The sequence below is a fragment of the Maylandia zebra genome, linkage group LG17, assembly GCF_041146795.1.
Source record: "Maylandia zebra isolate NMK-2024a linkage group LG17, Mzebra_GT3a, whole genome shotgun sequence".
NCBI lineage: Eukaryota > Metazoa > Chordata > Actinopteri > Cichliformes > Cichlidae > Maylandia > Maylandia zebra.
In genome coordinates, this window is record NC_135183.1 from 6,628,226 (window position 1) to 6,654,953 (window position 26,728).

Below are 26,728 nucleotides of genomic sequence, written 5' to 3' on the forward strand. Positions count from 1 at the left end.
GTGGATTTATAGCAGTGAGGATTCCTCAGATCCCAACTGGCTAACTGTTACCCTCGAGAGCTTTCTTTGGTACCTGCTAACACCATCCACGTCTATGCTTTTTGTTCACTTTTCTGCTTTTCCACACTATCCACTCTTTTTTTAATACTCTTCCTTTTCCTCCACTCTGTTTTTTTTTCACCCCCCCCCCCCCCCCCCAGTCATCATCAACCTTATTTTCCTATCCTCTCTTCTAGACAGAGAAGATGACACAAAGGTCTATTCATAGCCTGAGTGACTGCTCATTTTCTCATTCCTGCCTAGCCTTGTCTCACTGTCACTCCAGTTCTAATGAAAGGTCAGCTAGTCACGGACGGTACAGTCGCTTCTATTGTTACTTTACGGGCAACAGCTCTATCGCCTGCTATGCCATCTGCTCTGCAAGCAAAAACAGATCATCAGATCTTAATATCTAGCGGCTTGTCCTTGCGGTGACTTCCAGTCCAGCTGGACGTCATAAAGGTTACGGTGGGGGCCCGCCATCTAAATGAAGAACGAGGTGAATACTTTTATTGCACATATGCTCAATATTACTGCTGTGGTGCAAGAATTAGCCTGGCTTTGATCTTTCAATGAGAAATTTAGATCTAAAAATTTCCACAAGCCTTTCTCATTAATATGAGCGTGAGTGCAGCTGATATTGTATGCTTACAAAGAGCTTTACTAAAGATATTGGTCATTGATTCATATCTTTTAAAAAATCAGAGCATGATTATATTGGTAGATATTAAACATGTTTTGTTTTTTTTCAAATAGGTTTCGTTGTCGTATTGTGTGGTGTCTTTTTTTTGTCTTTGGATTTCTTATCATTTACACAGTGACAAATACACTGATATTGGGGTGATTGGAGGTAGAGCACTATTTAGAAGGTTGGTGGTGCAATGCTTGACTGCTCTAGTTTGCGTGCCAAGGAATACTTGGGCAAGATACTGATCGCCAAGTTGCACTCCGATGCATTCATGTGAGTGTGAATGTGAGTGAGCATTAGACAGAAAGCACTTCGATGTAGAAAAAAGTGCTTGTATGAATGACTGAATAAGGGATGTTAAAGCACTGAGTGCTCACATAGAGTAGAAAAGCACTATGTAAGAGCCATTTACCACATATGTTTGGAAATAGCTTATTAGCCCCGATTATTTATCAGAAATGTTCTGTTTCAGGATGCGATACGGAGCCAGCTCATTTCAGAACACAGAGCACAGCTGAGACTGATTTAGTCAAATACTAAAGCACTAGTTTTTGAGATTTTACTGTTAGCAGTACCTCTATGGATTCTGCTCGCATTTAGGCTCTTAGTTCCCGTATTGATTTCCGATCTGGGTGGATTGAAAAGCCCACAGATTCATACTTAGTACTTGGGTCTGGCGGGAGTTCAGCTTATACCAGGCATGCCGCTGGGCTTGTAGTACACTGGCCGAAAGTCTATTGAAGAAACAGAGTTGAGAAAAAAACACTTTGATGTGGCTCAGATATGCAGAAGCTCCACTGCTGTGATGTTGATGTCATTGTTGTGCATTTTCAAACACAAATATACATGGCAGGGTTGATAAACACATGCAATAAGCTTGGATTCATAGGATTTAAAGGATTGTACAATCTGGAAGCCGTTCTTTACTCCCTCTGTTCTCCTGTCAAAGTATTGGACACGACTCAAACAGATTACGTCACCAGATAGAAACAGAAAAGATCGCTTAAGCTGAGGAGGCTCTCAGTCGATCCGAGGCTATGCAGTAGATTATCCAGTAGATGTATTATTTCACTGGATAACTGAATGCACAAAGCTTTGTAGACATTCAGTTTAATCATTCATAAATGAGTCTTGACCAAAAGTGGTGTGCCAAACTGCTTCCCTGTGTCATCGCCGTGTAGCTTAAAAAGCACAGCATGTCAGTTTTACAGTTAACAATTTGATTAAATATTGTTGAAAAAGAGAAGCGTGACATTTTTAAGATTGTTTTTTTTTTGTAAATGAGACAAATCTGAGGTGGTTTTCATCAGGCAACTGTGATGTTTGTATGTGTGGGGAGTGGGGGGGGGGGCACCACATGCGCAGACGCTCCCACTTAGCCAGCCCCAGGCATGTGCTGCAGAGTGCCAGCCAGAACAGAAATTTCTACCAAAAACAATCAAAGTAAGTGGAGTGTGGATCATAGAGTCAGTCTGGCATGCTTGTGTGATGAAAGAATTTAAAAGGCTCGAGCTTAAATCACGTTTCAGTCAAACAAAAGGAAGACAATTTTGGAGAAAACTTAGCCTGCAAGTGATTTAAAATCACGGGCCTAACAATACAGTGCGGTATTTGTTCGAATACATGCGTCGGTGCTCGTAGACATGCACGGGGTAAGCAGTAAAATGCAAGCGGAGGCTGAATCAGTCATATGAGAGAAATTTGTATGATCGAGCGTGTGTGTGGTTCTGTCTTTGCATGTGCTCGTTTCACTTGCAACATGTGGTTTCTTAGATTGGGTCGGGTAACTGTGTGTATGCGCGCGTGTGTGAATGCGCTCATGCACAAATAAACACACGCACACATGCCGCCTTGCAACGAACTGTGCAAAATTGCAGCTGGTGATATGTGACAGGAAAACTGTTTTCAGATTTCAGTTTAATTCTGTTCAGACTCTTCCCTTCACATGTGGAAACAATACAGTTTATTCCCGCTCCTATATTGTATGCAAATGACACGCTGAATGGAAAAGTTTTTCCAAATCTTTTGTTATTGCGTCTTGTTTGTGTATTTGAGTTCATGCTAATCCATATACACGGTGTCAGGATGGTAACGTAGCATATAAAGCTCAGCTGTACCCAAAAGCAGAGTGTATAAGTGCTAAAACAGCTGTTTTGTTTTTTTACTGGACTTTTTCTTTGTCCAGTATAAATGCTAAACTTGCTTCCATGTTAGCTTATAATGGCCTCATTTAGTTGAAGAACAGGCAGTTTAAAAAAAAAAAGTCTGATGCTTTGCAGAACACCATCTTCACTTCACTCTGGGCTCTCTCTGCTGAGGTGATGGTGAAGGATGGTCACCTGAGAGCTGGTGTTTGTTCACCATGAAGGCCATTTCAAAACGACAAGCGTTCGTGTCTTCCAGCTGGAGCCTCTATTAAGTTTGCAGGTGCAGATGTGGAGGCAGTGGGATGCACATAAGCACACATCTTTAAAATAATTATTTTTTAGCAGAATGGTGTATTTAAAATATGCTTGGGGTTCAAATCACTACAAAATTGCCTAAACTGCTATTGAAGACAACTGAAGAAGCTTACCTTTCAGCATACTGCCCACAACTTCAGGAAACACCAAGCTACCAAAATTTACTTCCCTATTGTGGAAGACTTATGGAGGTCTTTTGCATGTGTTCAGGCACTTCATCTATATCAAGACCAGTCCATAAAAGGTGATGACATCTGCACGTTAAAAAACAGGACTGCAGATTTTTGTGCAGAAAAAAAAATTGGGACTTTTTGTAAGATAAGATAAGATAACCTTTATTAGTCCCACACGTGGGAAATTTGTTTTGTCACAGGAAGTGGACAGTGCAAAAGTTATGACGCAAAAATTAGAATACAATAAGAATAAATACAGTACACAGCTGTACAGAATAGAATAAAATAATATACTATATACAGTAGAATAAAATAGAATAAAAATATAAAATAAGATAAAAATAGAATACGAATGCTATATACAACTGAGTAAAAATACAACGATGCCAGAAAAGATTATTGCACTTAGTGTTATTGCACATGTGTGGATGTGTGTGTTTGTTCAGTTAAAGTCTTTGTTGTGGAGTCTGACAGCAGTGGGGAGGAAAGACCTGCGAAATCTCTCCGTCCCACACCGTGGGTGCCGCAGTCTCCCACTGAAGGAGCTGCTCAGTGCTGTCACAGTCTGCTGCATGGGGTGGGAGACGTTGTCCAACAGGGATGACAGCTTAGCCGCCGTTCTCCTGTCACTCACCACCTCCACTGGGTCCAGAGGGCATCCTAGAACAGAGCTGGCCCTTCGGATCACCCTGTTCAGTCTCTTCCTGTCCCCAGCAGAGATGCTGCCGCCCCAGCAGACCACGCCATAAAAGATAGCAGAAGCCACCACAGAGTCATAGAAGGTCTTCAGGAGTGGGCCCTCCACCCCAAACGACCTGAGTCTCCGCAGCAGGTACAGCCTGCTCTGCCCTTTCCTGTAGAGGGCGTCTGAGTTATGAGTCCAGTCCAGTCTGTTGTTCAGATGAACACCAAGGTACCTGTAGCTGTCCACAGCCTCAATGTCCATACCCTGGATGTTCAGTGGTTGCAGTGGAGAATGCTTGTGCCTGCGGAAGTCTACCACCAGTTCCTTGGTTTTACTGGCGTTGATCTGGAGGTAGTTCAGCTGGCACCAGTCCACAAAGTCTTGAGTCAGTCCTCTGTACTCCTTGTCGTCCCCATCAGTGATGAGGCCGACTATTGCAGAGTCATCAGAGAACTTCTGCAGGAAGCACTGGGTGGAATTGTGGGAGAAGTCTGCAGTGTAGATGGTGAAGAGGACTCAGGAACTCCACTTTTTAGGAAACACTTGAGCTGAATATTGTAGCCTGTTTTGATCGAAGGATAAGGAATCATTAGTCATTTCTCCACCAGTTAAATCTCTAACATCCGCAAGCTGTGCATTACCTTAAATGGTGCAATACAGTATGAGAATTTCCTCCTTCAAGGTTTCTGTGCCTCTTCCTTTGCCCAAACACCTGGCTGTCACGTTGTCTGAGGAAAATGACTCTACTGTATGATCTCTTTACAGCATGAAAAACACTTACTGAGAAAGAAGCGCACCCGTGCCTTTTTGGAGTCTGGTGATTGTCAGCAGTGGCTGCTCAGTTCAAAGGCTTCATGCCTATATAATAATAGGCAGACGAACGGAGCTGACAGAGCCCATCCACCAGATGTGAAGCATGACACACTCCAGTGTCTGTGCTGTCTGTCTGCAGCCTGCAGCTATACAATACACTACATGTATATACACTCAGACACAAGGCTGCACTTCATCATGGGGAGCTTAAATTGTATTTAACCAGCCAAGCAATTATGAACTAGTTTTTATTTATAATAGTGACCTAGTAAAGACAGCATTAAAACTTTATTGCTTTCACGTCTTCTCTCTTCTTCTTTTTTTTCCTGCTTTAACTACCCATCCAAGCACGTCTCAGCCTGCGTTCAGTTTATCCCCTAAATGGTTCTCTTCAATCCCACACATCAGTTTTACGCCTTTCATAAAACAGCTCAGTAACTAGTGAAATCATTCTGACAGCGTAGGACTGTGTGCGTCATTGTGCTCTACACTGTATCATCAAAGACTTGGAGAGCGCTGGGAAAAATTCCTTCATCTCTGTCCGAAACTGATGATAAACTGTTTTGTAGTCTTAAAAGCTAGCTATGCATTTGCTTTGATCCAGACTATTTTTGTGCCTACATTTGTCACCGCAGATCTCAAATGAGTGGACACTTGGTATTTCTTTTCTCATTTCTCAGACTCTGTTGCTCCTTGCTGTTGGAAGAGGAGGGAGGATTGTTTATGTTAGTGTGAACCAGACCTGAGCCCATCATGGCTCTATTTCTTTAAAAAGGACCCTGGACACTGTGTAATGTATATACAAGAGAGATAATGAGGACAGTATATTGGCTGCTTGGTAACACTTTATAATACAACCTCTGACTACGGATGTAAATCATCTGCAATATTTTGTTTTAGTTGAAATTTCATGTAATTAATTGAAAAATAAAAATCCCCATTAAAATCTCCCATAATATGGAGTGGATCAATTCAACTTATTTTCATTACATGTTCATTTAGTACACAATAGAGGTTGTATTATTCAATTTTACCAATATATATGTGATAAGGACTGTTCCCTTTCATCAAGTTACAATACAAAAAAAGAAATGGCATAAAAATTTGCACATTTGCATCACTGTTCAAACATAATTCTCAAAAAGAGTGTAGACGAAAGGATTGTTGCCTTTCTTGTAAAATACCTGGAAGTTGGGGAATGTTAAGCCACGCCATAATACGGCACATGCCCAAAGTGAACTATGTAAATTGGGGTAATGCTGTTTCTGTTTGCACAAAATTTGCAAGAAAAATTACACAACACAATTATTTACATTATACTTTGTGTTTTATTTTTTGCAAAATACCCAGAATTAATAACTACTTAAAATTACCTGTACTAGCGTACATATGTTTAGTTATTTCTATGCAAATATAATTCAATTGTTATTTCTATCCATCCATCCATTCGCTTCCGCTTATCCTTTTCAGGGTCGCGGGGGGCGCTGGAGCCTATCCCAGCTGTCATAGGGCGAGAGGCGGGGTACACCCTGGACAGGTCGCCAGTCTGTCGCAGGGCCAACACACAGGGACAGACAACCATTCGCACTCACATTCACACCTAATGGCAATTTGGATTTTCCAATTAACCTATCCCCACAAGCTGCATGTCTTTGGACGGTGGGAGGAAGCCGGAGTACCCGGAGGGAACCCACGCAAACACGGGGAGAACATGCAAACTCCACACAGAAAGACCCCGGCCTGATGGTGGAATTGAACTCAGGACCTTCTTGCTGTGCGGCAACAGTGCTAACCACCGTGCCACCGTGCTGCCTTGTTATTTCTAATACTTTGGAATTCCATTTTATTACAGGGGTATTACGCGCTTAGTCACGGACCGAGTTCTTGTGGGACATCCTTGAAAAAAATTTGATCCTTTAAAAGGGAATAAATTCAGAAAGTGCAGGAGTGTTTCTCCTGAAAAGTGTGGAAAAGTGAGAAACAAAAGCAAAAAAGCAAAAAGACAGACAATACTGAAATTTAATGAGATGTTTTTGTCCGTTAAATGAAGCACCACAATAACATCGGGGCCAGCGATTTTACTCGAAACATGTTCCATATGCTCTCAATGTCTCTGCATTTTTTTTTCCTTCTTTTACCCTTTCTGTCTCTTTTGATTTCCCATCTTACTCTTCTCAGCCCTTCCTGCCCACTTGTTGTTTTATTGAGGAATTCTCCACCAAGGAGCGCATTTGATCTCATTGCTACTTTGACCTACGAATGGATGGAGGGAGGGTAGGGAGGGATGAAAGGTTTAAGGCTGCATGTGTCCCCAATTACACCGCGGAGATGGCAGGGTAATTCACTGCTCCACTTGGCGACTGGTGGACGGAAAAGAGACGCGTAATCAAGGCCAGAATACACCAACCTGCTGCCAATTCTAACACATGGACACTGCACATGCAAGAACTTTCTCAGGCGCACATGAGTGTGCAGATGACAAGAGCCGTCACACAGTTCCTCTATATATTGCACATATTTTCTTCTTGCCTCTTCAGTAGTATCACAAAAGTCAATAAATACTCCAAATGGTGTGGATAAGTGTGAGATGGAGACTTCCATCTTTGTTACTCTGCCTTTAAAGAGTAACCTTTTACTTTAATCCATCAACCTAAGTGCATTCAATTCAAACGCAATGTTCTACTACGTTTCATAAATAAGTAAAATCAGATCTTTCCTCTCTGCTTTAGTTGGATAACTACTGAAGCTGTATGAAAGGGCTACGAATAAATAGCAGTCTCATATAATAGCACAGTTGATTAAGTTGATTACTGTCCTCTCCAAGAAGTTGCAGGGAAATGTAGAGCAGACATATGAGACTATGGAAAGATTGAGTAAAAGCACCATCTTTCCAAAGTCCATTAATTTTACTTGAGTACCCATTTTTATTAAGTTGTTATAAATAGATCACCAACTTTAGCATCTCTTGCTTCTTTATTTAATGGTGCATTCCTGTTGAACTTAATTAGCTACTTAACTATATTCTCTCATGTCAACACAGCAGTAATAACCAATAGGAACCCACATCCTTTTACACACTGAGGAAAGTTCCTGTTGCTGTTACTTTCTGGAATTATCTTCAAATGCTATAATTTCCTAACTTTTCTAATGAGAACAGTACATGATAGAATGAAAACTGTCCAGTGCTGTTGATGTCATGAGGCAAACTTTCTTGTCATTTCTTTAAGTCGTCTTTAGGAATCGTTCTCCAGGCTTCTTGAAGGACATTTAAAGCTCTTCTTTGGATGTTGGCTGCCTTTTCATTCTCTGTCAAGATCATCCCACGCTGCTTCAGTAGTATAATTTCTGATAGATAATGCATAATGCATTGGGAGTGTGTTTGGGATCATTATCGTGCTGAAAAATGCAGTTGTTGCCACTTGGAAGCTTAACAGATGGTACTGCAAATCTGATTATATAGAAATGCGCATCTGATGGACTTCTGTAATCATAACTCCTTCAGTTTTCACTCAAATGGAGCCATAAACCATTTGATTTTCACTCTTCTGTCCTCTGTACATTTTGACATTGATTTAAACCAAGAATTCCAACTCTGGATTCATCACTCCATCAGCCCTGTTGCCTCTGATTTTTAGTCCAGTTCTTGTGTAATTTGGCATACCTCAGCCTTTTCTCTGTTTCCTGTCATTAAATGGCTTCTTGATAAACATCCTTCCACTGAGACCATTCCTGATGAGGCTTCAGTGAAGAGTAGATGGACCTAAAGGTCAGATACATCTCTAATTTAGGTTAGGGATTGCTTAGGCTTAAACCTTTCGTGTTTGCTAAAGTATATATTTAGGGCTAAATCAAGTGACCCTGAATCCTCCCTTAGTTATGCTGCAATGGGCGTAGACTGCTGGGGGATTCCCATGATGCACTGAGTGTTTCTTCTTCAGCCACCTTTTTCACTCACTATTTGTTAATAGACCTCTCTGCATTGAATTATACCTGTCATTAATCTTCCACAGCATGTCTTTTATCCTGTCTTCCTTCTCTCACCCCAACCGGTCGCAGCAGATGGCCCCGCCCCTCCCTGAGCCTGGTTCTGCTGGAGGTTTCTTCCTGTTAAAAGGGAGTTTTTTCTTCCCACTGTCACCAAAGTGCTTGCTCATAGGGTGTCAAATGATTGTTGGGGTTTTCTCTGTATGTATTATTGTAGGGTCTACCTTACAATATAAAGCGCCTTGAGGCGACTGTTGTTGTGATGTATAATTGAAAATTGAAATTGAATCTCCTGTGTCAAATCTTTGCTGGATTATTTTTCTTTTCTCCTTGTTGGTGTAAAAATACTAGCTTCTGCATTTGAAAATGCACTATCTTTGACATTTTTTGATAGATTCGGCTGAAGACATGGGAACAAATTATGTGCCATCATATTGTGTTCCAGATGTTTTTGTGCCCATGTACTTAAACACACAGAGACACAACCACACAAAAATGATTAGTTTCCGTTCATGTCCCTGAACAAACAGCAAAAGAATACATTTCGTGACAGTTTTAGGAACTGCAATGAGTCTGTGTTGGAAATAAGGTACATAGCAATCAGCTCGGCCCATTTCTCAGATGAAGAAGAATTTAGTCTTTGGAGCCTGGGAGATCTGAACAGGAAATGGTGTAATACAAAAGACATCTTTATGCCTGTAGTGCTCCTTAAACACCTTTTTCCCCAGTGCCGCCATCTCCCTATACTCCTTGCCGTCGTCTGGGGTGGAGGTGGATCACTTATGAAGTGTGTTCGTTTGAGAAAACAGTTTATGGGAGGTGGGGTGAGACTGTCTTTGGAGAAGCAAACTGGGATGCTTCACGAGATGTGCTTAGTCAGCCCCCGCACCAGTCATTTAGTGGAACAAGATGGAAATTATGACAAGCTTTGGAAATGTCGGAGTTAATGCTCATCTTTGTCTCTTGTGGTAGATTTTGTGTGTCTTTCTTTGGCACTTTAGCTTCTCTTCTGATTTTTTTTTAAGAAAAAAATGTAGGTGGTAGGTATGGGAATGGATTTGGAAAGCCTGGATTTTATTTAAACCCTGTGTTTCATCCACAAGGATTACTTGAGTGGAAGTGTTTTTTTAGTCAGTGCACAGTTGCATCCAATAAAAATACTACATCAAGATTCCACCCAGCATCAGTTGCTGTTTTTCAGTTGTGTCAGTTGTGTCTTCGAGGCCCCGTGCATTATCCATTATCATTGTATAAATTGTACTTTTCCATGCTGCATTTGGCACCGTCTAACCCACAACTGTCTCTGCTATGTTACCTTATAAAGCCTCTCCTTCTTTTTCCCCCGATTGCTACTTGCTTTTGAAAAATCTTCCGGTATACGTTTCCAATTCCATGAGTTTTCCACATTGTCAGCTTTACCTTATATCATCTTTACAGTTTTCGTCACTTACATCTGCTTGAAATTTCTGCTTTGTTCTTCTTCTTCACATTTTGTTGCCCCCCTTCCCCACCCCCACCGGATCTGAGCAAATCCGGAGCAGGTGTCTTCACCTCTCTGTCTGACATCAGAAATGAGACAAAAGGGAATCAAAAAACAGGGTCTCTCTTTTTCTAACACATAGTGTATGATCACATAAACACACACTTTGTCCATCTGGTTTTTTGTACGTGTGTGCATGATGGTAGATTTCATCCATTTTGACAAATCCTCCCCGTTAAAGCCCCCTACCTAAATCCTCTCTTTTAAAAATGTCTTTTATTTTTTATTTTTTTCTCTTTTACATGTTTGGTAATTTAGTTTCATGTCACAGTTGTGAAAATTAAAATCAAATACTATTTTGTAGCTGAAACTGGATTCTAGTGATACCTTATGAAGCTGCAGACGCCCAGATGGGTTTGGAAAAAGGACCAACTGACAGATCCATAGTCTGATCCTCTGGCCATAGATTTCCTTTAAAAACATGGAAATACACGGGGGAGGTGTTTTCTAATATTTGTGTGTGTTGGGATTTTGCTTTGGAAAAATTATTTTTTATCCCATTTAGCCAAATGACCAATGATCTTAAGCCTCATGGAGACAGTCAATCTGTCCATAATTCATAAGATTCGCTACTCCTCCAGGAGTATTGGTTAGATTTTAGTAAAACTTGCCTACAGTAATTTCATAATGGGTCTTTATCCCACATTTGTATTTTTATGGACAATAATCTGAGCAGGACGAACTGCTATGTCATTGACATTCTGGTTTTATTTCAATCCCAGCTTTTAGTTTCCTGTATTTGCAATGATAAGGATTTTTTATTTAGTCTAATTTAAGAAAATGTTAAGAACTTTTGACGATCCAATTTTTTTCTCTATTTTTATATAATAAGTTTTGCATGAAAGTTATGGAAAACCACAAAATACAAGCATTCCTTGGCCGGTTGGCAACTGGTTGCTGGTGGTTGCTGGCAGTCACTATGTGAAAATAAGCCAGAAACTTTTACAGGATTGCATCAATTTGGGGCATGCCAGTGCAACGATAAGATAAGATTTATTTTTTAGTACCACAAAGCATCCTGGGGCAACTGTTGCTGTGATTTGTTATGCCATAAATTGAACTGAATAGACTGAATTGAATATTATACGTGTCCAGTTACCATGGTAGGACAGTCGAGGCTTGTTGTTTTACATCTTAAATGTATGTGTAATCTGTTTTTTATGTTATGGTTTGCAGTTTAGTCCCCCAGCTCAAAATGATTTTACCACAGTAGCGGAGCGACAAACGCTCTTTCTTTTTTCAGATCTTTCCCCATCTCCTTTTCACCACTCATCTTTTTATGCTGTCCCTTTTTTTCTCCTTTCCGTCCTCCTGTCTTCCTCATTAGCTGGCTACCTTTTCATCTAAACAAGTGGAAGAATGCTGGTGTTTATTTTTGTAACCTACAACAAGCAGAGAGTTCCTATAGAGGATCTACATGATTGACAGAGAAGCGTGCTGGAAACGCTCAGAGGTTCTCTGTTTGCCTCAGACTCTCACTGTTGGCTGCCAACAGTCGGTCTTTAATATAGGGCTGGAAAACCAAGAAATAAGAATAACACTGGACATTTTCACTGGAATGAATATTTCTTGCGCGCTTGATGTTTTTCCTCACACTTTCATCTCTTGCCGTCCTGGTCTCTGCCTCCTCTTTGCCACTACTTGTTGTTTTCATTTTCCCTCCTTTCCTTGTCATACTTTGTTTCTGGCTTGCAGTCAGGTTTTTTGCGGCAGAGTATCTCCTCGAGCGTCAGTTACTGGGAGCTGACTCAGTTATAAGTTGATGGAGACAAGCCTCACACCCAGTTTCCCACAGGCATCCAAGAATTACTAAGCACAGTTTATCTGTGGAGTCAGAAGCAGGCACGCAGTGGCTTGTGTATCTCACAGTCCATATTCAGCACAGTAGTGTTAAAAGGAAAATTCACAGGCCACAGGTAGATGACTAGAGTACAGAAATGAAGCCTAGCATGATATTTAACATTATGCAACCATAAAGAAATAATTCTACGTAATATAATCAGACGGTTTTTTTTCAGCCCCTTTTAGATGTGGGATCTGTAACACTGCCAGCATTCTGGCATTCACGTGGGCCAGTTTTAATTTTAAGTACCTCACCTTTCATTCATACCCACAGCAGTGACAGTAGAAGCCAAGTAATATTTCCATATGCACAACACTGAAAATCAATACATGCATACAAGCATGACAACAAAGAGCGTAATTTGGGTAGTTTTAAGTTGTGTTGAATATGCAGGTATGGCAATGTATTCGTACACACTTGACTCACCATAAAATAAAAATCAATTCCAGCTTTGTTCTGCTAATACTTTTTTTGTAACTTAACTGAAGATGTATGGCCCTTTTTGTTTTGGAGATGCTTGCAGATGGAACTGATGCAGCATGTTTGTAATAATAGGTGTAAACTGCAGGAAAAGGGAAAAGTAAAAACAGCTTGAATAAACCAAAACTTCAGCTTTCATCTTTAATCTGATGTGCCCTCGCTGAATTGATATATCAGCACGTGCTGGAGATGTTTTGCTTGTGCCGGTGTGTCTGTCTGCACTTGCAGCAGATAGACATGCGGAGTCACAGACTGTCATTCAAAAGCGGAAATTGTAATCTTGTACTTGCCTGTCCACACGACTGCAGCAAGCAGGATTGCTGTCTGGCTGTGCTTAAAAAGAAGATAAACGTCTGTCTTTAGGTTTATGAAGACGTTTTGCGTCTCGTTCAAGTGAGTCAACGACCCCTCACAACCACGTGTAAACTAGAGATTAAATATTTGGGATGCTCTGCTAGTTAGTTTAGAACTGAAAAGGCCTCTTGGATGAGAGGTGTTGCGACTTTTACAAAAAGTGACAGAGCTTTCAGATTCTGGAAAGGGAAAGCATGCCTGAAAGAATCCGGTGTGTAAAATTGGTGGTTTCCTTTTAAAAAGCACATACAATGATGTGAGTAGTTAGTATTTTTATGTTTGTAATTGATGAAAATACAAACTGAGAAATGCAAATAAGTGCACTATTCGGGTCCCAGAGTTTTTGAAATGATGACTATAACACGAGTGAGGAGGTTCAGACAGACATAAAGAACAGTTTTTTGGAATGGCGCCTGGCCCAACTGTTGTCACATGATGGCTAAATCTGAGTCACGTTTGAAATCTGACGGCATCATCCTGTTCTTCCCAGATTCCATCTGCGCTGGCCTCTCCTTTCAAATTTGTCATCCTGAAGGAATTTAGGACTGCTGTCAGTGAGCTCATGGAGTGTGTGTGTGTGTCTGTTTGCCTGGCTTCACCTGAGCACTCATACAAATCACCCCCAGCCCCCCACCCATTTGTAGAGGCTGGCATGTAAAATGGCATGGCTATTATTCACACCATTCAGACTGTTGGCACACATGATACACTTTTAGCAGAAAAGTCACGTTCAAAAGCCAAGTGAGACGTCTGTATTCATGTCCTACATGCAGACAGCCCGACTGGCTTTGGCTTTAGGTCTTAAATCTTAGATTCCGCTCATGACCCTTGACAGACGCTTCAAAAATGGATATAAAACATACATGAGCATTTGTGCTTTATGTCTGTCCATTTATGTTTCATATCTGCATTTCGGTGCTCTTTCTGCACAGCGTGTGATGTCTCTGTTCACATTCCGTGAAGAGATGAGCAGACAGATTACGTCAGGGTCCCAGCGCTCTGTCTATCTGCTTGAAGGCGATCACTTTTTCCAGAAAGCTGAGCTCTTGTGCACACACTTGTGTCAGCTCTGCCAGGTGAAAACAGATGAGCCTCACAGTAGGTGGTAACATGCTCATGCACATTCCTCGCTAGTCTGCTTACATCGCTGGTAACAGGAGCTTGGGGGAGCCTCGCCCAAAATGGACTAACCGGGCCTTAAAGATCAGCATGGTTTCCGTTACAGGGACAGCAGGGGCTCTCGCGTCGGCCTGTTTAATCCGTGGGGAAGGACCTCTGCAGAACCATCAGCACAGCACGGCGCTACTTAAAAGGTTTCTTTTATGACAAAACAGTAGAATATAAGAGATGCTTTGCGCAGCTGGCTTTGCATTTGAGATGGAGACCTTTCTGTGTCAAGTTTACATGTTGCGGGTTTTTCCTCGACCTTTTTGAGTTGCCTATCCTATTTCAAAGACTGGCAGCAGTAGTCTGGTGTGTTGGGTCACAATTCTGAACACTTTAAGAGATTAGTACTTTTTTGATGTTGCTCTGTGTCAAATATGTACACTGATTGCAGAATTACCACATAAAAAGTATATTACTGTCAAAAAAATATAATTCCAATGACGTACTTAGTCACAAGTGCTAGTTATGGGTGAAAATGCACATTTGCAAGCTGCCACCATGCCTCCAGCTTTCCTGTATATCCTGCCCTTAATATTACTGCAAAATACTATCAGTATACATTATATGGTCTTCTTGCACTTGATTGTTTTGCTTTTTTTATTCTTGGAGGGAAGCTGCATGCAGTGCAGTCTGCTTAACTTTTGTGGGGTTAGACAGAGGAGTCCTGAAGAACTTAATCATGTTGGATCGCTGGTTTAGATTAAAACCACAACTAGATAATTCCAGCTAACGGTTTAAATTCCTGTTTTGCTTTTCACCTGCAGAGAGTTCAAAGTTCAGTTTCTCCAGCAGGTTCAAAAGAGCATCTGTCTTAAGAATGTTGCATCACAGTTTACTCAGCTTCATCCACAAGCTTCTTTCTATCAAGTGACAACTGTTGATGTGAGCTTCACACTGCCAGATCATTTTTTGCAGAACTGACATCTTGAGCACTTTTACTTGTTCATATGTGTAACCTTCAGCTTCTTTACGGTGTGCTTGAAATTGGTCATAAGTGAGACATACCAACCTATCACAGGGTCAACACACAGAGAGACAAACTATGATTCACACTCATGTTCACATGTAAGACCAGTGTTGAATCATCAGTTAACCTCAAATACAGGTTTTGGGGCATGCAGAGTCCACACAGAGAGGCCTCAGCCAGAATCCTTTAGCTTCTAAGAGGCAGCGCACCACTGTGCTGCCTGCAAATTTGATGTTTTTACCCAAACTTTATTATGAATGTCCTATCAGCCAAAGCAGTAATTCCACTTTTAGTATTCTTAACTTGAATTAAACCATTTTCCCTGTTTAGCACTTTGTCTTTTCTTTTTTTGGTGTTTTTTTTTTTTTTTTTTTTGATGGGAAGCAATGTGCCTTTTTTTTCTCCACAATTTTTTACATGTTGGAGCAAATGTCTGCTGCAACATGAGCCCTTCCTGTTGTTGCCTATTGTTCTGATCCAAAAAGGCCTCTGTCATGCTGCCTCCTGTCATCTACCTCCTCAAAACCTCCCTTCCCAAGCCTAGCTTGCTTTTCCTCTCTCTTGTGTGTCTCACCCCTGTCTTTGCTCATATAAGGTTACAGCGCAGTACTTTCAAATGCAATGCAGGTGTGTGTGTGGTGTGAGAGAGAGAGTAAGTAGTTCCTGTGCTCTCGGCCCCATAATGTCTTCAGTAAATGCTTCCTAAACAGGCCTGCTTTTATATCTTTGTACGCTTTAGTCGAGCTTGGGAACAAACACCTGCACACAAGCACCCAGGTGCAGCTATACAAGCACACACACACACACACACACACACACACTCCCTCCCCATCTCTTTCTAATGGAATCAGTTTCACCTTATTTTAGGATTATTATGATTTTGGTCATACCGTTACTTCCATTTGTAATAAAAATTCTAAAATGACTTTACCAACATCATTTATTCCAGCTTTTATAAACTTTACATTGCATATAAATTAGGGCTGCCACGATTAGTCGACTAGTCACGATTATGTCGACTATTAAAATCGTCGTCGACTAATTTAATAGTCGACGCATCGTTTGAAGCTTTGTAAGATCACAAAGGACGCAGGAATGAGTAGTAGGATTTAAGAGTGTAATAACGGACTGAAACAGAAGATGGCAGCACTGCATGTACAAGGATGCCAGCTGCCGTTAAACCCCGAAGAAGAAGAAGCTGTGTCCCAGAATTCATAGCGCAGCCCAGCGCAGTTGTCAACAATGGCGGCAGCTAGTTAGTTTTAACTTTACTCTTATTATTCTTTCTTGGTCACAAAATAAACGTTTAACATATTTTCAGGCGAGAATGTAGCTGTGTAAACCTCAAATATCTGCTCAGTTTATCAAGACACCACATATTTTCAAAAGCTCTCCGACGTTTTCGGAGACGTCTGTTACCCACTAGCTCGTTAGCTAGGCGGGGGCAAGGCTAACTAGAGCCGTGAGAACACCGGACTCCCGGCAGATCGTTTTCAAACCCACCGCCGTCTTTCGCTAGTCAGGTTAAACATATATATAAGTCACTTAGATAACTTAAAAATGTTATTGTTTGGCTTTCTTTAGTATTTTATTTGTTCCTGAGTAAATCGGTTTGGCTGAGATTAAAGTTATAGTTTTTGCACAGCTAAAACTGTCAAGCAGACAGCTGATTATCAGAAGTGTGAGACGCTGGAGAATATACTCCGGTGTCCTGTTATATTTTAGAAAGCAAGGAGTTTATTAAACTTCACCGAAACAATCTGCAAATTTCATTAAAAATTAATAAACTACCATCTTGTCTTTATTTTTAGTTAGCACAAACACTTCAAGCTGTAAGCTAATGATAGTTATATAAGACCAGATGCTGCTGGTGCAATAAGCTGTACGTCCAATGGATGATGATCTGATTAGTCGACTAATCGCAAAAATAATCGGTGACTAGTCGACTATCAAAATAATCGTTTGTGGCAGCCCTAATATAAATGTCTGCAAATTCAAATCTGCATGAAGGATTACTTTACTCTTCTCTTACATGAGTAGAGGACAAGTTCAACACAATGCAGACCACATAAGCGCCTGGATGTTTTGAACAGTGTTGTGTACAAACCTGCTGTAACTGAAGGCTTAACCTGAAACGTGTCCACTTGAGTTACCGTTACCCACTACTTGTTTGTGTTGCCTTTTTCTTTCTTCGCTCAGGTTACCAGATTCTTAGATGTCAACAGTTTTTCGCTGTGGTTTCTAAACTCTCCAGCCAACATAAACCCTCACTCTGCTCAGTGGGACAGAAGCCCACTTCTTAAAAAGTTGATTTTACGAGCGGCTCTTTTACTGAGTTTTTTTTTTTTTTTTTGAGGGTTCTCCTTTTTATTTCCTCTCTTTCTGTCATTTCTCTGCACTCACATTTTCCAAATCATCTTCACTCAATTTATCCATAATTGCCTTGTAGTCCCTCACTTTTCCTCTCTCCCTCACTTCTCACCACTCTTTTTCTTCACTGCCTGTTGCCATTTAGTGATTGTAACTTTTCATTCATTTTCCAGTCTGAGAGTATGAGGCTAATAATTCATTAAGGATTACTGGAATATTAACTGTTTTATTCAAACTTTACATTGTCTAAAACTTCACATTTTTGAAAAGTAGATGACATAAAAACTTCACAGCTACTTCCTTCATGTCAGTATGCAGGGGATGAGTTGAGTGGTTTTTAGGGAAAATTAGAGCATTTAAAGGAGACGTGCTCAGTACTAGCTTTGTGTTTGTTTTTTTCTGGACTCTAAGAGAGAAACTTTGCACAATTCAGAATTCAACTAATCTAAAACCCCAATTCCATGTTAAATACAGATAAAAACATATTTTAGAACATAGGAAACATATCAAACTAATCTCTCAATTCCAAATGATTCCATCCAAATGATCTTTAGGTCAGAGATCACCATATTTCTGCATCATCTTACTATAAAGATACAGTTTTTATAGATGATGGTGAACCTTTCCCATCTTTAATTCTGAGAAACTCTCTATGAAGCTCTTTTTATACCCAAGCATGTTACCGATCTGTTTCTAGTTAACCTCCCCTTTTTTCTATTTTTCACGAAATACTAAAATGTCTCATTTTCAACAATTCACATATATGTTTAGTATGAATAAAACACAGGTTTGTGAGATTTGCATTGCATTGCATCATTGCATTGTGCTTTTTTGTAACTGGGGTTACATTACACGTTGATTCAGTATCTGAGACTAGCTGCTTTCCTTCCTTCTTTTTGTTGCCTCTTAAACAGGAGGCTTGACCAGCAGGTTGGTGGGGCTTCTGTTTCCACAGCTGTAGCGGTGTGTTCAAGAAGACCACATTAAGGACACCCTCTCTCTTTGACATCACAGAGACAGAACAGGAATAGAAACTTGCTGAATGGAAACAGAGACTTGATGAAGACAAATTGTAGAAAGAAATAATTATAATTCCTCATCTGTAGCTTTCATCTCTTAAAGGCAGAAATATTTCATAGTTGCACTGTGAAAATGGTTGGTTTCCCATTCTTCCAGTTAACCCCTGAGTTAGGTCAGTTTTCCAGCTAATAGGGATGGAAGGGGGCCTTGGGAGAGGCCCTAATAACAGAGTGGGAGAGCTCATACATCAGTCTCACTCACCACACCAACCACCCTGGCTCCAAACACAGCCCCCCAGACCATATAACAGCATATTAGTTGCTACGCATAACTGCTCAAATTGAACATTTCTGATTTGGTTAAGCTTTACCCTGTGAGGAACCTAGTGTCTCATTTTCTTCTTAGCTCTCTGTTAACTCCTTCCTTTTCCTCATTCCCAAGCCTTCGAGTTTAAAGATTTGCACTAATTGCCATACACTGCTGCGACAGTAAAGTCACACCAATTTCGGAGAGCTTTATGGGGGTTAAGCTCGTGTCCCTGCCTGATTTTTATCATCGTAAGCCAAATACAGCTGGACGGGGATCAGAGGCTGCTCTCATGGAATTTTCTGTGTGGAGATTTGATGTCTGGACTTCTCAGAGGCACCTTCACGTTAACCATTTACTGCATATTTTGCTACTAGGAGTGGCACTCAGCTGCAAATGAAAGAGGACGTTCCAGAGCTTTAACGTGAATGAAGTATGACAAAGCAGCCAAGAAGGGAACATGATACTCTTATAAAGATTGTCACGTATCCGTAATTTTGATGGGCGTTCACTGCCATACCAGAATTGAATTTTTAAAAGTGTCACTTCTGACATGCTATGGAAAATATGTTCACAGTTTTATTTTTCCAAGTGAAGTCCAATTGCTTGCCTTCGACAGTACTTAGAGATAAAAATGTTTTTAACAGTTGTGATAATCATCACTATAATAAAAACCAGTGGAAATATATGGAAATCTGGAAAATCTGGAAAAGTAACTTGTGACTTTTGAAATGGAAATTATTTGAAACTGCAGAAGCACAGCTTAAAGTTAGCTGGACTCTTGTAGTACAAAACTTGCATTCTGATCTTATCCCTATTTCAGATGCCTAAATGTGAACGGTAAAAATATTAACAAAATGTGACCTTCATCCTGTCGAGGTGTCTCTTCTGTGTTGTGCCATGCATTTTTGGAGTGGCTGAGCCACTTGATAAACGCAACGGCTTCACACAAAACCTCTGCTGATAATGACCAATAGCCTTTTTCACGTCTTGGCTCAGTTTAAAGAGGCACATGATCAATACTAGGTCAATTTCCCACTTAAGGGACAACTTCAACTGAGCCTTAAATACCTTGGACTCTCCACCAAGCTTCTCAGACGAGAGGTGAGGTATTTTTGAGAAACTTAAAGAAGTCCAGTTGCTTTTGTTTCTTAGATCACTTTGATAGGTACACATTGCTAGGTCTGGATTGAACCTGTTTTTGACTTTGAAAATTCTTCAAGGCATAGATTCAATCTGCTGCTGGAAACATTTCTCCAAGATTTTGGTTCATATTTACATGATAGCGTCACACATTTGCTGCAGATTTGCGTGGTGCACATCTATGATATGAATCTCTGTTGGACTGAAATCTGATGACTGTAGAGGCCATTTGAGTACAGCAAACTCACTGTCACGTTCAGGAAAGCAGTTTAAGATGATTTGAGCGTTGTGAAACAGCATTTTGTTCTACTAGAAGCAGCAATCAGAAACTGGGAAGATGAGATTTAACTCTTGATAGAAGGCAGGATAGGATAGGATATTCCAAATTCTCATCATACCATCCGAATTTTGTAGCAGAAATCAAGACTCATTAGACCAGACAACATTTTTCCGATCTTCTGTTATCCAGTTATGCTGAATCCATGTGAACTGTAGCCTCAGTTTCTTGTTCTTGGCTGATAACAGGAGCACCTGGCTGTACTCCAGCTGCTTCCGTCTGCGTCAAAGTTTGACACGGGCACTCAGATAGATTCGTCTAAATACCTTGTTTGTTACAAGTTACTGTGGCTTTCCTGTCTGCGCCAACCAGTCTGGCCATTCTCCTGACCACTGCAAAAAATAGGCTGGGTTTGTTGAAACTCCTTATCTCTGTTTCCCTTCTCATCACTATTTTCTGATCTGCCACCTCAGTAATTTAAAATGTTTGCAACTCTGAGACAATGTTACTGGAAACAACCTGTTCATGGTCGAAAGACTTGACTGGTACACATATGTGCACGATTTCTTCCTCCCTATATTATAATGCAAGCAATGCTTTTGTTCTTCTTTGGTTATTCATATTGACAGACAGGGATTCAGTACAGAGGTACATATGGGTCTTGCAGTCAGTATCCAAATCGTGATTCAATCAATGGCCAGAACCACAGCTGATGAAACCTGGGATCTATTTTTAGGTCCTTTTTAACAAACAGGTCTAATACAACAGCTCGCCTCCACTGCTGAGAAACATTAGAAAGCTAATCTCAAAATTGCTCTGCATTTTCTCCCAGATATTCCAGATGATTGTCTTAATGAAAGAGAACAGATGTGTTCTCTTTAAAGGGCGCACAATGTGGGGAAAAAATTAAACGCAGGAAGTAAGCAGACCTTAGACATAACAGCAAAATCGCTGTGCACAAGTGTTTGTTTTTGAACAAAATTATAAACTTCAAATCTTTCTGGAATGATAACATTTTTTTCTCAGAAGTACACAGTTGTGCCTCCTTTTCCATAAACGAGCACTTCGTCCTCCTCCCCCTTCCCTCACTATATTCCCACGACCATCCACTTCTATTGAACTCTCACCTGGCTGCCCTTGGCTAGCTTTGTGTTGGTGAAGCTAGTGAGTTGCGACGTCCACTCTCCTCTGTCCTTTGTAAAGCACAGAGCTCCAGACTTCTTAGTCTAACAGTAGAGAACACAGAGTAAATTTAGACTCACGGTGGGGCCGGGACATGCCATAAGACACTGTTAGTAGCCTCCTCGAAGAAACCAGCAAGTCATTCTAACTCCAAAAGTGCAGAATAGCTTGTGGAATCAGGTAGCATTACAGAAGAACTACTAATTTAGTAAAGAGACACATTTTGATTCTATGTCTGCCCTCTGGGTTTGCTACATATCTCTTAACAATCATGAGCATAACACCCATAACTGTGAGCCTGTTGTTGTGAGCCTGTTGCCAAGCTTCCAGACTCCTCACTAACAGGTGCTGAGGCCCAAAGCGCTGCTCATTAACACAGTTCATTTCACAAGCACCACCACATAGTCGTTACCATCCTGACACATTATCACCCAATTAGCGTGACCCTGTGTCACCAGGCTCCTGGTGCTGTTTGTCTGCAGACTTTCTCTCCTCGACTGTCACCCTGCATGCCACGCACTGTCAGTTTTCAAGTTGTTAATTCAAAAATATTTATGACGTGTTTAGGAATTCTGTATTTTTCGTGTGTATGTGTGAAACAAATGCACCATGTGTATAGTTAAGTTTGCAGTCAATTCTCAGCGGTGTCCATGCACATGCTTGCATTTTCACATCCGTTTGTGACTTTAGGTTACGTTCCCAAAGTTGGATGGCAACCATTTGCCTATTCATCATGCTGAACTATCCCAGCCTGCACCAAAACACACAGACTCACACACTGTTGTAGCCGGCTAGAACTGTGGGATGTTGTATGTGAACTGAAAGTTTGTCAGCGGTCTGGTGCCCTGAGAATCAGTGAAGGTAAAACAGCTTAGAGTTTTTTGCCAGTCCTTCATTTTTGGCTGTTTAATTTGTTAGGAATCACCTATGACCTGCAGCACTGCACTCTGAAGCCGATTTTCTGTCTCTTCTCCCCAGTAATGAAAAGCAGAGAGCAGCTCTGTCTTCAGCTGGTAATAAGAGCGCATTAGGTCCACATGGCTTGTTGATAGGCTCCCTGTTGTACACCCAAACCTTTGATCTGCACTAGAAAATGTACAGCGTTATCACCACTGTTATTTTACATTTAAGAAGCAGTGTGTTTGTGTCTGTACACAGTATTTTACATAGAAAAGTTTCTCCAGAATTGTGGTTAAGCATTGTTTAAATGTAGGTCCATGCCACTGGCTCAGAAAGTTTGAGTCTGTGACCCTCTTTTTACTTTGTCACAACCATGTGGATTACATTTGGATATAGCTTTCAGGTGTAAAGAATGCAGCTGTAAAGCTGATTGTTTTTGTTTTTTTAAACTAGCTGTTGTAAACACAAGTCAAGTTACCTTGATGTTTTGCAGGAACATGACAATAATGGTGACAATGTAGGGTCAAGTGAATAAGGCCCAGCCACACAGGCCTAGAGACTCGTTCATGACCATCCGCTAACCACCAGTCGTGTGTTCCCCGACTATTGGTGAGTGGTTGCTGGAGCTTGATGACAGTCTCTGGGAAATCAATTGATAAAGCCCCAGTGACATATGCCTAGAGAATGGTCGGTCATCCAGTGGCAACCACAGGTTGATAGAGAAAAAAGTGCAACCCCCAACCAGCTGGCAAAAACATCTTTGTAATAGCTTTGGTCACTAGGAAATTGTGGTTTGCATGAAACATGATAACTTGGGCCCAAGCACTCGCCAACTACTCTCTAAAAAGGAGGGAAATTGTAAAAAGTGTGGCACAAACTGGAAACTGAGAGACTCGCTTTCAAAATAAAAGTTTTTTTGAAACATGTTGGCTGCAGTGCTGAAGCCCAGTTTTCACTCTAAAAGAAGGCATGTGCCATTTCTGATTTGGGCAGATGTCCTCTACTTCCACTTTGTGATCTACTTTTTTGAGTATCGCTACATACTGCAAAACAGTAGTGTTTGCAGGCAAATCAGCCTCTTCCACATTATTTGCTAGCAACCAAAGCAAGCTTAAGGAAGTTTTTAGTGTAGCACCCTCTTTGTGCCCAATATCACCTAGCAACAGTCAGGAACCTCCAATAAGGACTCACCCACCAGTTGGGGAATACAAACATTTTTCTTGCAACCAGTGGTTTTATCAGTGGAGCAGGTGGACTCCAGTGAGTCAACAGTTATCTACCCTTCTCTCATCATGTCTTGTTTCAAAGCACCAGGATTGTGAGAGTCTCCATTTTAAGTGTGAGGCCTCAAGTGGGTACTTGGCTATGTTGACTTTTTATATAAAAAAAACCCGTAGTTTCAATTCAAATTTACTTAATTCATGTCCATTTGTTACATGTTGCAATTATGTTGTGCAGATATCTGATACTGAAAACTTGCTTGAAAGGTTCCAATCATTTGGAACCTTTCACTGAGTTTCCTTGCTAGTTGCTGCTTTTTGCAAACATTTGCAAACATTTGCAGTTTGTTGAGTCTCCGACCATAAATAAATTGTCTATGTCATAAATACTAAAAACGCACAAAAGCATCAGATACAACCCATGTTAATGCTAACTGGTAGTTGGCATTAACATCGACATCATCATCATTTTGCTAGTGGAAAATATATGCAAGACATCAATTCTTCAACCTTTTAAAGCATTTAATGTTTAAGCATTTAAAAATAAAAGTTTTGCTTTTCTACTTTTCATTTCCTCTCTTCACAGGATCTGAGTTCCCCCAAGATCCCAGTATGCAAGCTGCCACTTTGTGGAACACCTCTAGCGATGGTAAATGCACACCACACACACACACACACACACACACACACACACACACCACAGATAACCCATGCATGACGTTCTTAACAAAGCTCACTCTGGCAAAACTATGAGCACATCTGTTAGAGACAACATGATGATGACATGTTCATAGTTCAAATTAACACACACAGTGTTGAACTGTAACCCCACATGTGCTGTTGAAATTACTTTAAATGAAGTGTTAAAAATTACACATCCTCCACATGGTTGACTTCAGCAACCCAGACACCCACTGCAGTGTAAGGCACTAGAGCAGATAATTGGCAGAACAAATTGCACATTGATCTACTCAACATATGGAAATACAGCCACAGGAGCATTGTATTTCTTTATATCTACATTTACTCTTTCTTAAGTGGAAAATACCAGTGTAGTCTCCAAGGTGCTGCTGCTTTTAGTACATCTTCTTAAACTTTGCATTTTGACCTCATGTTTATACCAACATTTGTGGGCTCTGGACATGCACTTGAGTACTTCTGAGGTCTTAAGTTTTCATCACAATGAGCACAGTCCTAACCCTAACCCTGACCCTCAACAATTAGAATATGTTTTTTTCTCCTTTATATTACAGTTTTTTCTGAATGCTTAAACCCTAACTGTGATTCCTGTAGCACAATCTCTAAAACTATTCAGACTTATAGCAAAACCACTCACTGAGTCTGCAAAACTAAAAGCACAAAAACTGCTTTGCACTCAGTTTGCAATTTTGTAACACACACTTTGCAAAACTGTAGGCACAATTCACTGCACAACACTCAATTACCAAATTTCCAACACACTCCTAGCAAAAGTATACACATGTATGGCTATCATTAACACTAATTTGCCAACTGTCTGGCACACTTTCACATGTGAAAACTTCTTTAGATAATTAGTTCACTTTGCAATCAGCCTAAGCACTATTATAATACAGGTAAGCTGTGTGTGCGGAGTACAATGGAGGGAGCAGAAAGAGTGAGAAGTAGAGGAGGCCGAGGAAGAGGACGTGGAGGTGAAGAAGTAGGATGAAGAGGACGACAAGGACAAGGAGGAGCAAGAGGAAGATGAGGAGGGGGGAGAGGAAGATGAGGAGGGGGGAGAGGAAGGGTAGGAAGAGTAAGAAATAGAATTGCTGATGACATCAGAGCTACAATAGTGGACCATGTAATCAACCGTGGAATGACCCTGAGGGTAGCTGGCCAACGGGTCCAGCCTAACTCGAGCCGCTACACTGTAGCAAGCACCATAAGGACATATTGAAATGAGAATCGGTTAGTACAGTCACTCCGCACAAAGATTTGTAGCACTGCCATATGCCAATGAGAAACACACCAATACCATTGATGTAAAAATACTGAAATTGTTACTTTACAGAATTGCTAGATGACCAGATGCTGGGGCAGAGGAAGCATGTTCACTGCAGACCAAGTAACCCATATAGTCATTATGGCGATTGCAAATAATCCTATACTTGGAAATAAACACTTGTGTTTGTTTTGATGTGTTTGAATAAACACCAGTACTTGAAGTTTGGATCCCTTTATGCTTATGGATCTATGACAGAAGTATGAGCTCAAACTGACATAGCCTACCTTGTGCACAGAGAAAGCAAAAGCCAGATGTGTTTTGTATTCATACCATCAGTGTGCAGTTGGCGCATTGTGTGCTTAGTAGATGATGGCTTGTGTGTACTGTTTGATACGGAAACACCATTTTTACGAAGGTGTGAAGAGTTAATCTAGCTGTGTTTGCTTTTGCAAGAGAACTACAATGTTTTGATTATTGGGTGACAGGTTTTCTTATTTGTGTGTAGAGTTTTGCAAAATTAGCCAATAGTTACAAAAAATGTGCTTAAGCAATCAGAAAAAACTGTAAATTGTTCCACAAAGTCTTGGCAATCAGGGAACAAAGAGAACAATCAGCCCAAATGACATGCATCAAATCTATTCAGTTTTTTGTGGAAAAAATGCCTGTGTTTGTTTTTATATATAGGGATGGAGTTAAGGACAATATATGACTTAATTTCTCTTTGCACAGCATCCATTTTACTCTTTGTTGTGTCTTTAGCTTCAAGCATATATGGAGCCCTGGGTGGGCTTGTTTGTTAGAGCTGGCCAAAACACTTGGCTTCACAGAGGAACAGCACAGTAACTCTTGTGGTTCTGCACTGCATAATCAGTGTACTCCACAGTCCTCTCATGTTTGATTTGCACAGTTTTCATTTCATAAACGCAGATTATGGACATTATATAAACAGAGTTGGACTCTGATTCCCTCACTTGTCTCTGATTTTTCTTTCTAAGCAGTCATCTTAAGCATGGAACTGAGCTTCACCAGAATGTCTTCCTTCCTTGGTTACTTTGATTTTTTTTTCCCAAATAAACATTATTCCTTTATTTCCATTTCCATTATTCTGATTCCTGTACTGCTGATATGAAGAACATTTTAAAATAA

At 40.7% G+C, this 26,728-nt stretch overlaps 1 protein-coding gene across 1 annotated transcript in view; it reads left to right on the top strand.

Annotated features, from left to right (window-relative positions):
- Positions 1-26,728, top strand: part of LOC105940494 (inactive tyrosine-protein kinase transmembrane receptor ROR1) — a 136,379-nt gene that overhangs the window by 63,055 nt on the left and 46,596 nt on the right. The window contains exon 2 of the mRNA XM_024799294.2: positions 24,200-24,262. Coding sequence (XP_024655062.2) covers positions 24,200-24,262 — 63 coding nt within the window. The remainder of the gene's footprint in view (positions 1-24,199; positions 24,263-26,728) is intronic.